This window comes from Macaca mulatta, chromosome 10, assembly GCF_049350105.2.
Source record: "Macaca mulatta isolate MMU2019108-1 chromosome 10, T2T-MMU8v2.0, whole genome shotgun sequence".
NCBI lineage: Eukaryota > Metazoa > Chordata > Mammalia > Primates > Cercopithecidae > Macaca > Macaca mulatta.
Genome location: NC_133415.1, coordinates 114,766,970 through 114,781,976, shown reverse-complemented (window position 1 = coordinate 114,781,976; position 15,007 = coordinate 114,766,970). Strand labels below are relative to the sequence as shown.

At 53.9% G+C, this 15,007-nt stretch overlaps 1 protein-coding gene across 2 annotated transcripts in view; it reads left to right on the top strand.

Moving 5' to 3' along the window:
* TAF4 (TATA-box binding protein associated factor 4) overlaps positions 1 to 14,593 on the top strand; it is a 95,076-nt gene extending 80,483 nt beyond the window's left edge. For both annotated transcript variants that reach the window (XM_077952132.1, XM_015148644.3), the window contains one exon: positions 8,832 to 14,593. In XM_077952132.1, coding sequence (XP_077808258.1) covers positions 8,832 to 8,999 — 168 coding nt within the window. In that variant the 3' untranslated portion in view covers positions 9,000 to 14,593. The remainder of the gene's footprint in view (positions 1 to 8,831) is intronic.
* Positions 14,594 to 15,007: the final 414 nt, after the last annotated feature.

The following is a 15,007-nucleotide window of genomic DNA, read 5'->3' as shown; positions in this document are numbered from 1 at the left end:
AGTAACCTTGTACGTGTGTGTCTTCGTACTGTTGGAGGCCTGCCGTTGGGGCTGAGTTCTGAGAGATGGGATTGCTGAGTTGAAGGGTTGATGTGTGTGCACTTTCGTTAGGTTTTGTCAAGTCCCCCCGTCGCGTTTGAGAGAGGCAACTTTTTCCCAGCCTCACGTGTGGAACACGTGTGTTGTCATAGTTCTTGTGTTTGCTGGTCTGGGTGGTGCAGTCAGCATCTGTGGATGTGCTGTGGGTGCGTAGGGCCGAGGCACGTGATGAGCAGGTGGGCATCCCGAGCCGCCCCTCGATGATGAGGTCGCTCAGTCTCCCAGCTGCTGGCTTAGTTTTGTCCACTTGATCTGTCCTGCGGCGGGCGTGCTGTTCCATGACTGCCACCAGCATGTTTCTGTCTTCTCACATCTCCTGCGTTTTTATTGGTAGGGGCTGCTGTGTTGTTTGGTGCATTAATATCCACGTGTCATATCTTCGTTGGCAGCCGTAACTTTTTGCATTAGAAAAGTATCTGTCTTTGTGACACCCGTTACCCTGGGTGTCTTTCTTGTCCCCCAGCCTATAATCCCTGGGATCCTCCCTTTATTTTCACGTTCTGAATCACTTTGTTTTCTGTGTCTCTCTGTAGCATATGGTTTGGTCTCAGTTTATGAGCTGAATTGAAAATCTTTTTCTTTTAATAGATGAGTTAAGCCTATTTGCCTTTATTGATATAATTGACATGTTTTGTCTTGACTCTATCATTATATTTTATAATTATGTAAATTTTTATTTATCTTTTGAGACATGGTTTCACTGTCACCCAGGCTGGAGTGTGGTGGCGTGATCATAGGTCACTGCAACTTTGACTTCCTGGACTTAAGAGGGATCCTCCTGCCTCAGCCACCCCAGTAGCCTGGGACCACAGGTACACAGCACTGTACCTGACTAATTTTTAGAATATTTTGTAGGAATGGGGTCTTGTTATGTTCCCCAGGCTGGTCTTAAACTACCAGCCTCAGGGAATCCTCCTGCCTCGGCCTCCCTTTTCCAAGCGCTGAGATTTACAGGTGTGAGTCGCCTTGTCTGGCCTGAATTTTAAATATTTGCTGTGTTTCTTTTTCTCTGAGATGTTTATTCTTTGCTCTTTTAATTGAATTTTTTTTTTTTTTTTTGTATTTAGGAAGATTCGTATCTGTGTCTTCCTGGTTACTTTTGTACTTAAACTACTGACGACGCCCTGGTCTCCTGTGTCTCACAGGACTGTTCACGCTGCAGTTGAGCGGTTTGCACGGGCCCGGCAGCTCCACTGTTGGCCATCGGCGTCTGTGAGCTCTCGTGGCTTCTTCCTCCGCCTTTTAGTGACAGGACCTCCACGGGAGGCTCACTCTGGTCCTCAGCCTCCCTCTCCTGCCTCTGCCTCCCTCGGAGCCTGAGAAATGTCTCTTCCCTGCAGGTTCCCGCCCAGTAGATGAGGCTCTTCCTCCCGTTCCTGAGGCTGTTTCTGGGCCCTGAGCGCAGGCGGCTTGGCTGGCTCAGAAGTCTTTTCTGTTCTTGCCTTGGGAAGGGGCTGGGAGGAACTGTGGAGGCTGATTCCTTCCCCTTCATGGGTTCTCTTCTCTTCCTCCTTGGCAGCCCTGCTGTCGGCTCTGAGAGCCCCTAGTGTATGTGGTTGCATCTCAGAGTCCTTCCACCCACTGGGCCCTCTCAATGTGTCGGTTTTGGTGTCTCCTCTCGGGTGGGTGTGGGTTTTGGTGTCTCCTTTTGGGGTGTGGGTTTGGTGTCTCCTCTCGGGTGGGTGTGGGTTTGGTGTCTCCTCGGGTGGGTGTGAGTTTTGGTGTCTCCTCTCGGGTGGGTGTGGGGTTGGTGTCTCCTCTCGGGTGGGTGTGGGTTTTGGTGTCTCCTTTTGGGGTGTGGGTTTGGTGTCTCCTCTCGGGTGGGTGTGGGTTTGGTGTCTCCTCGGGTGGGTGTGGGTTTGGTGTCTCCTCTCGGGTGGGTGTGGGTTTTGGTGTCTCCTCTCGGGTGGGTGTGGGGTTGGTGTCTCCTCGGGTGGGTGTGGGTTTTGGTGTCTCCTTTTGGGGTGTGGGTTTGGTGTCTCCTCTCGGGTGGGTGTGGGTTTGGTGTCTCCTCGGGTGGGTGTGGGTTTGGTGTCTCCTCTCGGGTGGGTGTGGGTTTGGTGTCTCCTCTCGGGTGGGTGTGGGTTTGGTGTCTCCTCTCGGGTGGGTGTGGGTTTGGTGTCTCCTCTCGGGTGGGTGTGGGGTTGGTGTCTCCTTTTGGGGTGTGGGTTTTGGTGTCTCCTCTCGGGTGGGTGTGGGTTTGGTGTCTCCTCGGGTGGGTGTGGGTTTGGTGTCTCCTCGGGTGGGTGTGGGTTTGGTGTCTCCTCGGGTGGGTGTGGGTTTGGTGTCTCCTCTCGGGTGGGTGTGGGTTTGGTGTCTCCTCGGGTGGGTGTGAGTTTTGGTGTCTCCTCTCGGGTGGGTGTGGGGTTGGTGTCTCCTCTCGGGTGGGTGTGGGTTTTGGTGTCTCCTTTTGGGGTGTGGGTTTGGTGTCTCCTCTCGGGTGGGTGTGGGTTTGGTGTCTCCTCGGGTGGGTGTGGGTTTGGTGTCTCCTCTCGGGTGGGTGTGGGTTTGGTGTCTCCTCGGGTGGGTGTGAGTTTTGGTGTCTCCTCTCGGGTGGGTGTGGGGTTGGTGTCTCCTCTCAGGTGGGTGTGGGTTTTGGTGTCTCCTTTTGGGGTGTGGGTTTGATGTCTCCTCTCGGGTGGGTGTGGGGTTGGTGTCTCCTCTCGGGTGGGTGTGGGTTTTGGTGTCTCCTTTTGGGGTGTGGGTTTGGTGTCTCCTCTCGGGTGGGTGTGGGTTTGGTGTCTCCTCGGGTGGGTGTGGGTTTGGTGTCTCCTCGGGTGGGTGTGAGTTTTGGTGTCTCCTCTCGGGTGGGTGTGGGGTTGGTGTCTCCTCTCGGGTGGGTGTGGGGTTGGTGTCTCCTCTCGGGTGGGTGTGGGTTTTGGTGTCTCCTTTTGGGGTGTGGGTTTGGTGTCTCCTCTCGGGTGGGTGTGGGTTTGGTGTCTCCTCGGGTGGGTGTGGGTTTGGTGTCTCCTCGGGTGGGTGTGGGTTTGGTGTCTCTTCTCGGGTGGGTGTGAGTTTTGGTGTCTCCTCTCGGGTGGGTGTGGGTTTTGGTGTCTCTTCTCGGGTGGGTGTGGGTTTGGTGTCTCCTCGGGTGGGTGTGGGTTTTGGTGTCTCCTCTCGGGTGGGTGTGGGTTTTGGTGTCTCCTCTCGGGTGGGTGTGGGTTTTGGTGTTTCCTCTCGGGTGGGTGTGAGTTTTGGTGTCTCCTCTCGGGTGGGTGTGGGTTTGGTGTCTCCTCGGGTGGGTGTGGGTTTTGGTGTCTCCTCTCGGGTGGGTGTGGGTTTAGTGTCTCCTCAGGGTGTGGGTTTGGTGTCTCCTCTCGGGTGGGTGTGGGTTTGGTGTCTCCTCGGGTGGGTGTGGGTTTGGTGTCTCCTCTCGGGTGGGTGTGAGTTTTGGTGTCTCCTCTCGGGTGGGTGTGGGTTTTGGTGTCTCTTCTCGGGTGGGTGTGGGTTTGGTGTCTCCTCGGGTGGGTGTGGGTTTTGGTGTCTCCTCTCGGGTGGGTGTGGGTTTTGGTGTCTCCTCTCGGGTGGGTGTGGGTTTTGGTGTTTCCTCTCGGGTGGGTGTGAGTTTTGGTGTCTCCTCTCGGGTGGGTGTGGGTTTGGTGTCTCCTCGGGTGGGTGTGGGTTTTGGTGTCTCCTCTCGGGTGGGTGTGGGTTTAGTGTCTCCTCAGGGTGTGGGTTTGGTGTCTCCTCTCGGGTGGGTGTGGGTTTGGTGTCTCCTCGGGTGGGTGTGGGTTTGGTGTCTCCTCTCGGGTGGGTGTGAGTTTTGGTGTCTCCTCTCGGGTGGGTGTGGGTTTTGGTGTCTCCTCTCGGGTGGGTGTGGGTTTTGGTGTCTCCTCTCGGGTGGGTGTGGGTTTTGGTGTTTCCTCTCGGGTGGGTGTGGGTTTTGGTGTCTCCTCGGGTGGGTGTGGGTTTGGTGTCTCCTCAGGGTGTGGGTTTGCTGTCTTTTGCAAATGTCATGGTGTGAATGTCCCACTCCGTCTGAGAGGGAGATTTTCCAGCTCTCGTTTGCCCTGTTTTCTCCTGACCTTTGTCCTCCTTTCTGCGTCTTGGCTCCATCCTCTTGGCTTCCTGCCTCTGGTGGGTTCCTTACTGCATTTTCACTGCCTCCTCTCCTCGAACAGTTGGCAGTTTATTCATTTCAGAGATAATTTTGTCTCTTCCTTCCATTTCTTTCTTAAGTCCCGTCAACTGTTACTTCCTTTTGGTGTTGTATTTGTAATTGTATTGTTTTTATAAAAATGTGCCTCCTAGTTTTTGAGATTCTGATTTGAGATGATTTTTATATCCTTAAGTGCACACTTCAGATTTTCCTGTATTGAGAGTGTTGTTAGTTTCCTTGTTGTTCCAGGGTGGGTTTCTGATGTGTGTGGAGCCCCCATTTTCTGACTCTCTGACTTTCCTGTGGCTCTGGGTGGCTTTGCTGCCTCTGTCCCTTCCTCCTGGTGGCCTTGGGGTGTTTGCCAGGTCTGTGGTTTCCTGGCGCCCTCTGCTGGCCGCATGGGGAAGTCCGGGTCCCGAACGTCCTCCGGTCCTCCCAGCCCTTTCCTGCAGGACCCGAACTTCCCCTTTTCCTTCTTTTCTGCCTCAACACCCAGCGGCCAGAGGGCTCCTCTCACGACACGCCATGTTGCCTTGACAACCCCTTCCCGTCTTGTGCTCCGTGGTCCCTGCCCTATGGTCCGTGCTGACCTTCCTGGACACCTCTCAGGCGCTCGGACTTGGGGTGCCTTAGCCTTTCAGCAGTGACTTCCCATGGACCCCGTCCCGCCCCGCCCCGCCCCACCGCGGCCTTGCAGGGGAGGCACTAGCGGGATCAGGCTCGGGCGTGTATTGACTGTGCGCCGACGTGCAGTGACTGTGAAGTCTAGGCGCCCTCGTCCTGTGCAGACGGTGATGCTGGTGTAGACCTGTGTTCCTTGCTTGTGCTGAATTGTGTGTGGAAGAGAGGCTGGGAGGCGTCAGCTCGGCAGCCATGCTGTCTTCAGCCTCCTGGAAGTGATGCTAACTTTCTAAGTTGTGTGTCCGAGTGTTTTTGTTACCACTGCTGTTCTTCGAAATGTGCTGCCAGTGACCTTGCCTCGTGTGTGTGACACCGCGTAAATGGTTAGGCACGGAGAGGGCTTGCACGCGTTCGGGGCGGAGCTGGCTGGAGCGTGTGCGGCACGGGCCATTGTTACCCGCTGCCTGGGCGGCTGTGGGCACAGCGTTCTCCACCCATTGCTCTGCTGGGGCTCCGTGGCGGAGTAAAGGACGGGCCAAGGGGCTCCCACCTCAGGAGCAGACGCTCTGCTCCCGGTGCTGATGGCACGGGGCCTGACGTTCGGGCAGCACAGACCCTGCACCAGGCGGTTCCACGGATGGCGACTCTTTGCATTTGGCTTCGACATTGAGTCCCTGTGGCGCGTGTGCAGTGGAGAGATCGCCTACTTTCATTTGATGCCTTTAAGAGCCCTGTGACGGGGCAGGGGGTGTCTGCCATGTTTCAGAGGCGGAGACCTGCAAAGGGGGGAGGGTTCGTGTGGTATGTCCAGGGTCGTGGGGATTTTAGTTTGCTTGCTCGTTTTCTAATCCCAGTGCCTGCACCTAAAAAACCCCAAGCCCCTGTGTTTGGAGTTGTTTACTCCGAGGCCCCCAGGGCTCCACGTCGGCGCTGGCCTTGGTGGACCTTGTCGTCCCAGGCCCTGCTTTGCGCCATCACACCTGCATGGGCCACAGGCCCTCTAGAGTGGCCGTCGCACCTGCATGTGCCACAGTCCCTCTAGAGTGGCCATGGGTGCCTTGGTCCTGGTCCCCGCAGGCACTTCGTCCTCAGGTGTCCCATGGGAGCTGGGAGCCCCCACTAAGCACTTTCCTCCCAGCAGGCTCCGTGACCAGTCCCTGACTGCCACCCCCCACCGGGCTGCTGCGCCCACCACGGGCACAGCCCATGAGGGGTTTGGATGAACCTAGGAAGGAAAGCCGCTGCCACTGCCGTGTGGGCTGGGCACAGAAGACCTTGGTCCAGTGGCAGCCCCAGTCCTGAGAAGAGAGGGGGAGGTTCCCACGAGATCGCCACTCCATCTTCAGAGCAGTTTAGCAGCAGACCCTCTGCGGTAGCCAGAATCCACATAGAATTCTGCGAGCAAAGACCCTATGGGAAAGACAGAGAGTGTGGACCCCCCCCTCCCTGGGGCGAGGTGGACTGGGGAGAAGGCGGCAGTGTGCAGTGTAGAGAGAGGCAACTGGAGTATCAGGTTAATTTGCATTTTTCTTTTCTTTTTTTAGATTTAAGAAAAATTTAGTTGTATTTATAAAACTCAGAATCTGGAGAAGTTATGTTTTTCATTCATAGTGCACCTTCAGAGCTTGGCGCAGAAGCAGGGCCTGCCATCAGTTTCTCAGTGTGCTGGGATCTGGGAGTGGCCTCAGCCCCAAGGAGGCACCGTCTCGCCCTCACCCTTGGTTGGTCTCGCCCCTTCCCTTGATTGGTGCTGACACTTGGCATTAGAATATCTTGATTTCCGACCCTCAGCAGCCCTTAAATTGCGCACCTGGAATGAGCGTCTCCCCTTCACCCCAGTCCTCTCTTTTGGCAGCTGAACTATTTTGAAGGTAGAAGCATCAAACACAGTGTGGAATTTATAGACGGTGTCACTGGGTCGCACAGCCTGTTAGGGTGGTGCGTGTGAGAGCCCTGCCCTCACCCTGCAGACTGTCACTCGCCCCGCCTGAGTTCTCTTTTGGGAGGCCCGGCCTCAGGTGAGGATCAGTTTGTAATGAGCTAGTGTGGAGCGTGCGGAGGCTTCAGTAGCAGAGGCACCTGGGGCAGGTCTGAAGAAGGGCCCTCACAGTGCAGGGCGTCTGAGGGAGACAGGTGCCCTCTTCTGTTTGAATCTCACAGGAAGAAAGAAAATGTAGTGGGTCGGAGTCACACTTGCACGCCATCACACAGGCAGCCATGCTCCCAGCCTGAACTGAAAGTGGCAGAGCGGGGACGGGAGGAAGGACGGGATGAGGGGTGCCACATCAGGGCAGCCCGGGCGTTGCCTGTGGCTGTTCACGGCAGGGCTCCCAGTGGCGTGCAGAGCAGAATCAGCTACTTCCAGCGTCTTAACTTTGGTTGAGAATGTGCCATAAAGATGCCATTGTAATCTTTGTACTTAAATATACGTGAGCAGCTTTCCCCATCAGAGCAGACCTTAGTTTTCATGCCAGATGGGGAAACCACAGCCGTTGGGAGTTGTGTGGCTTGTGCCCCCCGGGCGGTGCTGTGTGTGTGTGTGTGGTGTGTGCCCCGCTGGGCGGTGCCGTGTGTGTGTGTGTGTGTGTGTGTGTGTGTGTGTGTGTGTGTGTGGCTCGTACCCCCCTGGGCGGTGCCGTGTTTGTGTGTGTGTGTGTGTGTGTGTGGCTCGTGCCTCCCTGGGCGGTGCCGTGTGTGTGTGTGGCGCGTGCCCCGCTGGGCGGTGTCGTGTGTGTGTGGCTCGTGCCCCCCGGGCGGTGCCGTGTGTGCGTGTGTGTGTGTGTGTGTGTGGCTTGTGCCCCCCTGGGCGGTGCCGTGTGTGTGTGGCTTGTGCCCCGCTGGGCGGTGTCGTGTGTGTGTGTGGCTTGTGCCCCCCGGGCGGTGCCGTGTGTGTGTGTGGTGTGTGCCTCGCTGGGTGGTGTCGTGTGTGTGTGTGGCGTGTGCCCTGCTGGGCGGTGTCGTGTGTGTGTGTGGCGCGTGCCCCGCTGGGCGGTGTCGTGTGTGTGTGTGTGTGGCGCGTGCCCCGCTGGGCGGTGTCGTGTGTGTGTGTGGCGCATGCCCCGCTGGACGGTGTCGTGTGTGTGTGTGGTGTGTGCCTCGCTGGGCGGTGTCGTGTGTGTGTGTGTGGCGCGTGCCCCGCTGGGCGGTGTCTGTGTGTGTGGCGCGTGCCCCGCTGGACGGTGTCGTGTGTGTGGCGCGTGCCCCGCTAGGCAGTGTTGTGTGTGTGTGTGTGGTGCGTGCCCCGCTGGGCGGTGTCGTGTGTGTGTGTGGCGCGTGCCCCGCTGGGCGGTGTCGTGTGTGTGTGGCGTGGCCCCGCTAGGTGGTGTCGTGCAGGTGTCATCAGCTGAAACCACCAGAGCTCTCCACAAGAGCTGGCACCCAGCAGCTATGCTTCTCCAAGCAGGAACACATCTGAGGCAGCTCGGGAGGCACCTGGTCACCTAGAGGGGCTGATGGAGGCAGGGTCTGTGCAGCAGGGCCCAGCCAGAGGCCCAGGGATCACTGTGGGAGCCACTGAGCAACTCAGCCTTCGCAGCTGACCTAGCATGCCCAGTCCCAGCCGACCCCAGCCCTTCCAGTGCGGGAATTCAGCAGCCAAGCAGGATGACACACAGGGACCCCGTGTGGCTTTTGTACCCCAGCTGAGTCCACATGCAGTCCAGCTGTGGTTGCATGGAGGGTGGCCCTGGGGCCGCTCAGACATTTGCCTTGGGTGGGTGCCACCCCCTGGTCCATCCTCAGCCCCAGGAGCAGGTCTGAGCACTGTGGGGCATTGGGCAGTGTCTGAGTGTGCCCTGTCCTGAAGGCGCAGCATGAGGCCTCCTGCCCTTGCCCCTGCCCTGGCAGGGCCCTGGGACAGCACCTCAGCTCCAGCTGTGGGCCTACCGGAGGGAGCCCATGCCAGGCCTGGCCTCCTCTGGAATCGGGGTACTTGGTTCAGACACACAGGCCCCCATTTCAAGCCCCACTCTGGGCCCCACTAACACCCTGTCTTCTCCGTTTTTGTCACCAGGGGTCGGGCCCCGGCTCGGTGGTCCCAGGCAGCTCGGGGGTCGGAGCCCCCAGACAGTTCACGCGACAAAGAATCACGCGGGTCAACCTCAGGGACCTCATATTTTGTTTAGAAAATGAACGTGAGACAAGCCATTCACTGCTGCTCTACAAAGCATTCCTTAAGTGACACAGGAGGACGCCTGGGGACTTTTTATATATTTGCAGATTACGCCTTTTTGTAACAAGCAAATGGGATATTGTTTAAAAAACAGCCACCTCTTTACGATGGAACAGTTTTATATTTTCCTGTTTCTAAATCAACTCTTCAGTGTGAAAGAAAATACGTGTCTGTAACAGAGAGAACACAAAGGCCTGTGGATACTCTTAAAGGACAATTAAATCTTAACTCATCTTGATTGAGTGGCCTTCTTGCCAAACAAGCCATATATAAAGACTGATGGAATCGTTAGCAAATAATTAGCTGCCCTCTGTCAACTCATAGCAGTTTCTGCATTATTTGTGCATTTTGGTTTAGTTCTACCTAACTTACTGTGTAGGTGTATGTCTACAGCCGATGACCTCATTTTATTTTATTTTTGTAATAGTCAGTTAGCAAAGCAAACTGATTTTTTAGACTATTTATCTTCCTTCCCCTCCCCTCTCCCCCTACCCTCCTCTCCCCCTCACCCTCCTCTCTCCCTCATCCTCCTCTCTCCCCACCCTCCTCTCTCCCCACCCTCCTCTCTTCCCCGCTCCCCTCCCCTCTCCTCCCTCCCCTCTTCTCCCCTTCCCTCTTCTCCCCCTTCCCTCTTCTCCCCCTTCCCTCTTCTCCCCCTTCCCTCTTCTCCCCCTTCCCTCTTCTCCCCCTTCCCTCTTCTCCCCTCCCCTCTCCCCCTCCCCTCTTCTCCCCTTCCCTCTTCTCCCCCTTCCCTCTTCTCCCCTCCCCTCTCCCCGTCTCCCCTCTTCCCCCCCCCACCTCCCCTCTCCCCCAGCCCTCCCCTCTCCCCCCAGCCCTCCCCTCGTCTCCCTTCCGCTCTGCTGAGAATCCTGGAGGAATATACAATTCATCGTAGCACCCCCACCTCAGAGTGTAATCGAATTTCTGCTTGGTAGAGGCGGGGCCCAGCAAAGGTGGGCTCCTTCTGAATGTGTGGTCAGCATCTGTACAAATGCATTTTATTTGCTATAGTTTGTAAAGCTGTAAAGTTAAAAGAGATGAAAACCTTTTCAGCATAAATATATTTTACTTGCACTGTGTTTTTTAGCTAAAAGTGAAAACCTAGATTAAATAAAATCAAAGTTGAGAAGAATCATCAAAAGACTGTTTCTCGGTGTGAATCAAGTGTTGAAAAATGGTTGGTGTATTTTGTCAGTAATTGTACATAACTTTTGGCACATGACATAGAAATGGCTATGTAAACTATAATTATTTTGCTAAGAGACTGTATGCAAGCCTTGGGCCGACTTTACAGACGTCCAGAGCAAAGCCCCTTCTTTGTACCTATTTTTTTATTACAAATATACTAATTGGTTCTTTCTATTTTCAGAGGTTATTGTATGAAATTGTCTATTGATAGTACTTTTATGACTGTAAATACTCCGGCTTTCTCCGTGTGAATTCTCACATTAGACTTTAATTCAAGCGCGTGTGAACTGAACGCTGATCAGTATTTTTTATCAACACCTGAGAACTGTTACACCTTTTATTTTGTCTTTTAGGAAATCCCTGTCTTTCCATTTTTTCATGTAAATTTTGCACAGTTACTTGTTCATATGTAAATATTTTACTTTCAAAAATGAAGTTTTTAATTGCTATTGTTTTATATAGGATTGAAAGAAAATTAACTCCTTTATTAAAAACAAATTTATCTGTATTTGTTTTGCCTATTTTTCCCCCGTTTTCCAGTTTTAGATTCTGCTGCCAGATTGCACTCTGGCTCTGCTGAGGCACTGGTTTCTGAGCCACCTGTTGGAATCTGTAGCTGAGCCCCAGCAGAGCTGGGAGAAAGAAGTTTCTCTGTGAGGACAGGGGCTGAGCCGCCCTGTGCGTGGAGTCCGGGGGCTGGAGACTGCGCTTACATCTTCTGCTCTCACAGGTGGAGATGAGCTGGGCACAGCTAGGAGGGGCGGGGGGAGGCCCAGCGCAGGGGGAGATGCACACAGAAACGCGGCTGAGGTGCCCAGAGGGCCCCAGCCCTGACGCAGACCTCCTGTGGCGAGAGAAGGCGTCTCCAGGGCAGTTTGTGGTACAGGTTGGCCCTGACAGGTTGCAGCTCCTGCTGGGCCCTCAGAGACTCAGCGCCAATGTGTACCGCACCACTCCCTGCCTTTGAGCACCTTGGAGAGCCTTTGGGAGCGGTCTCTGATGCGACTGGAGTCAGTCCCCCGTCATGACATTCACTCCACCTGGTGTGACGGAGCCACAGCGATAATACAGGTTTACTTACAAGTGCTGCTGGAGACACTGCCGCTGTTCCCACACCTGTTGCACTGCCCCACTGGGGCTGCCGTGACAAAGGACCACGGATCGTCCCACAGCTCTGGGGGCCACAGGTGCCAGCAGGGTGGGTTTCTCCCCAGGCTCTGGGGAAGGGTCTGCTCTCCCAGCTTCTGGCAGCTGCTGGCACCTTTGGGTTCCTTGGCTTAGACACAGCTCCCAATCTCTGCCTTCGCCTTTCCGCAGCTTCTCCCTTGTGTGTGTCAGTCTCTGGGTCCAGCTTCCCCTCTCTGTAAGGACCCCCAGCCCTGTTGGATCAGGGCCCACCCAAACAACCTCATTCTGACTGGATTACCTGTGTAAAGACCCTAACTCCAGATAGAGTCCCATTCTGAGGACCGGGGGTAAGGAGTCCTCCATATCTTTTTTAAGGAGGAAACAGTTCACCCTGGACACTTGCGGCCACACCGAGTCTCAGCAGGAAGCACTGGTGGGCGCTCTCCAGCTTCCTACTGCAGGCTGTGCCAGGGTCGTTCCCTGATGGGGTCATGCCTGTGCTTTCCATCCATGACCCATACCTGCCTTTCACGAAGTTCTTGGCCTGAAATAAATGAGTTTAATCAGGTACAAAGGGCAGTTGCACTTGAATTTCTGCGAGGATGATTGATTTCATTCCAGCTCTTCTGCTCTTCATGTTGGTTCGGTCAGTCTGCGTGGGGCAGTCACGGGGACTCCCCTCAGCCAGGCACTGCCACAAGACCGGGTCCACAGACGCGTTTGTTGTACTCTGTTCTTGAGACTCGTAGCTGCTCTTTCGCATCTCATCACAGGCTTGCTGGCTGCCGTCAGTCCGATCTGGGTGTTTGCACAGACCTGGGGCACGAGCAGCCTGATGTGAACATGACCGGGACGGCCGCTCTTGCTGCCTCCGCTCCCCACATACAGGCAGCTCCAGTTGGGCAAAAAGGCAAGAAAAACAGGCACCAAGTATGGAGAGGAAGAAGGTGAACAAAAAATTTAGAGGTGACACATGTCTCGGAAGTCCAGACGAACCTACAAACACAACACTGAGCATGGTGCGTGAACTCCGAAAGAGGGCCGGAGGCAAGGCCGGTAGCTGGAGGCGTCTGTAGTTCCGTGTACTCGCAACCAACAACCAGGTTAAAAACGTGCCGTCAACAATAGCACAGAGAACACATGCCTAGGTATACACTGAATGAAAGATGTACGAGATCCTTACACTGGAACTGAGAAATCGAAGCCCTCAGCGGAGGCCAACACCATAGTGCTGGTGGGGAAGACTCACTGTTGCTGAAGACAGCAAGTCTGTCCAAACTGAGAAACAGAAGCAATGCCGGCTCAACCAAATCCCAGCAGGATTTTCCTAGAAACTGACAATCTGATTCCACAAATGTATATAGAAATGCAGAGGACTTAAATAGCCAAGACAGCCTAGGACAGAATGGAGCACTTGACCCTCCCACATTTCAAGACTTCCTCTGAAGTGACAGCAATCAGGACGGCGTGGTGCAAAGACAGGCGTGGCTGAAGGCCCTGGTGCAGTTCTGTGCCCTGTGGGGGAACGTGAGCCTGGAGTCCATCTTCACACTGTATGTAAACATGAACTTGAGGTGGACAGAGACCTGGAAAGCATCAGAGGTCTTCATGACTGGGAGTGGGAAAGGATTTCTAAGGACGTAGAAGGCACAAATCCTGAAGAAGAATGGATAAATTGGGCCTCAAAGCTACAGCCTTTTGCTCATCAAGATGCCCTTGGAGGTTGGTCAGCGTTTAGTTCAAGGTCAGAGTGGAACCTTTGCTTTTTGGCAATCGCCTGTTATGGTCCGTGGTACAGGATGTGGTACGGGATGTGGACGGGACATGATATGGGACATGATATGGGACGTCGTACGGGAGGCACAGGAGATTTTCTTTAGACTGGCTTATTCGCCACACTTATGAATTCCACAATCTATCATTTAGATTTCATGAACACAGTGGGAAAAAAGTGGATTCAATTTTTACTCTTTGAAATACATTGTTTCTGAAAAAGTTTAGATACTCATCTATATTTTTTTCTTTATTGTTTTGCTCTATTACTGAGAAAAAATAAAATGGAAAGTAAATTTCTCTTTAGAATGTTAAAAAAGGTATATAAAGTAAAAAGGCAAGCCACAGACTTGGAGAAATATTTGCAATATTTATACATGACAAAGGAATAAAGAATTCCACAACTCAGTGATAAAAAGACAATACAATAACAAATGTGCAAGACACTTGAACAGGTGCTTTAGAAAAGATATACAAGTGGTGAATAAGCAACTGAAAAGGTGCTCACCATTACTGGTCATCAGAGAAATGCAAATAGAGACCACAGTGAGGCCCCACTGTGTGCCCACCCTCAGGGCTTGAATCTGAACGACTGCCATCCAGTGGTGGTGTGGTGCGTGACACAGGAAGCCAAATGCGTGTGTATCCAGTGCGTGACACAGGAAGCTGAATGCACGTCTACCCGGTGTGTGACACAGTGACGAAGCTGAGTGTGCATCTGTCCTGTGACCAGCAGTTCCACTCCTAAGCATCTACTTGAGCATGAGTTCCTTTGTCCACCAAAAAGTCATATAAGAATGTTCACAGTGGCTGTATTCATTGATGCTTAAGATGGAAGCAGCCCAAATGCCCATCAGCAGGTGAATGGAGAGTCAAATGGAGGCATATTTAGTCAGTGAAACGTCTCCCAGGAATAAAAAGGAACGAACTCCTGATGTGCTCAATGATGGAGCTGAATCTCAGAAGAACTACGCTGACTGGAGGAGGCCAGACACAGAAGCCTGTGCATTCTGATTCCACCTGATGGAAGCTCACGTGTGGGTAGAAGCAGGGCGTGGGCCTCCGGTGAGGAGACTGTCAGGAAGAGGCGCCAGGGCCCTCTGGGGTGATGAAAATGTTCTGATTCGATCATCATAGGGGTCGCACAGGTGCATGCCAATGTGAAATGCTAAGCTGACAGGTAAGATCTGTGTATTTCAGCCAATGTAAGGGCACTTCAGTTAAGCACCGGGAAAGGCTTGGGCCCCACCCAGGTGGGTCACCTGGCCCCGCACTAGGGATCTGGCACTAAAGGACTCAGGCGTGTAAATGGCCCCGATGGTGGGCTAAGTGCCCAAGAAGTTGTCATCGTTTTTCGAATGCTGCTCTGACTACAAATCTGGTGGTTCTCCACAGTCAGTTGCTGGCATTTTCCCTTCTATCAGATGGTGGCTTCCAAATGTAATTTTAAAAAATCTTTTTAATACTAGGTCTACAAATCAATTTCAAGTGTAATTTTATCTAAAAAAGAAAAAGTCCAGGTGGATGTGGTGGCTCACACCTGTAATCCCAGCACTTTGGGAGGCCGAGGTGGGCGGATCACCTGAGGTCAAGAGACCATCCTGGCCAACATGGTGAAACCCCGTCTCTCCTAAAATATAAAGAATTAGCTGAGTGTGGTGGTGCGCTCCTGTAGTCCCAGCTCCTCGGGAGGCGGAGGCAGGAGAATCACTTGAGCCCAGGAGGCGGAGGTTGCAGTGAGCTGAGATCGTGCCACTGCACTCCAGCCTGGGCGACAGAGCGAGACTCTGTCTCAAAAAAAAAAAAAAAAAAGGTCCACTGAGCCTTCATCTGGGCCTGCCCTCAGGGCACTGCCTGCCCGGGGCCACAGAGGCAGTGGCGTCTGTGCTGCTCTCGGCTTTCATTGGTCGGAGTAGCTTCGGGGACCC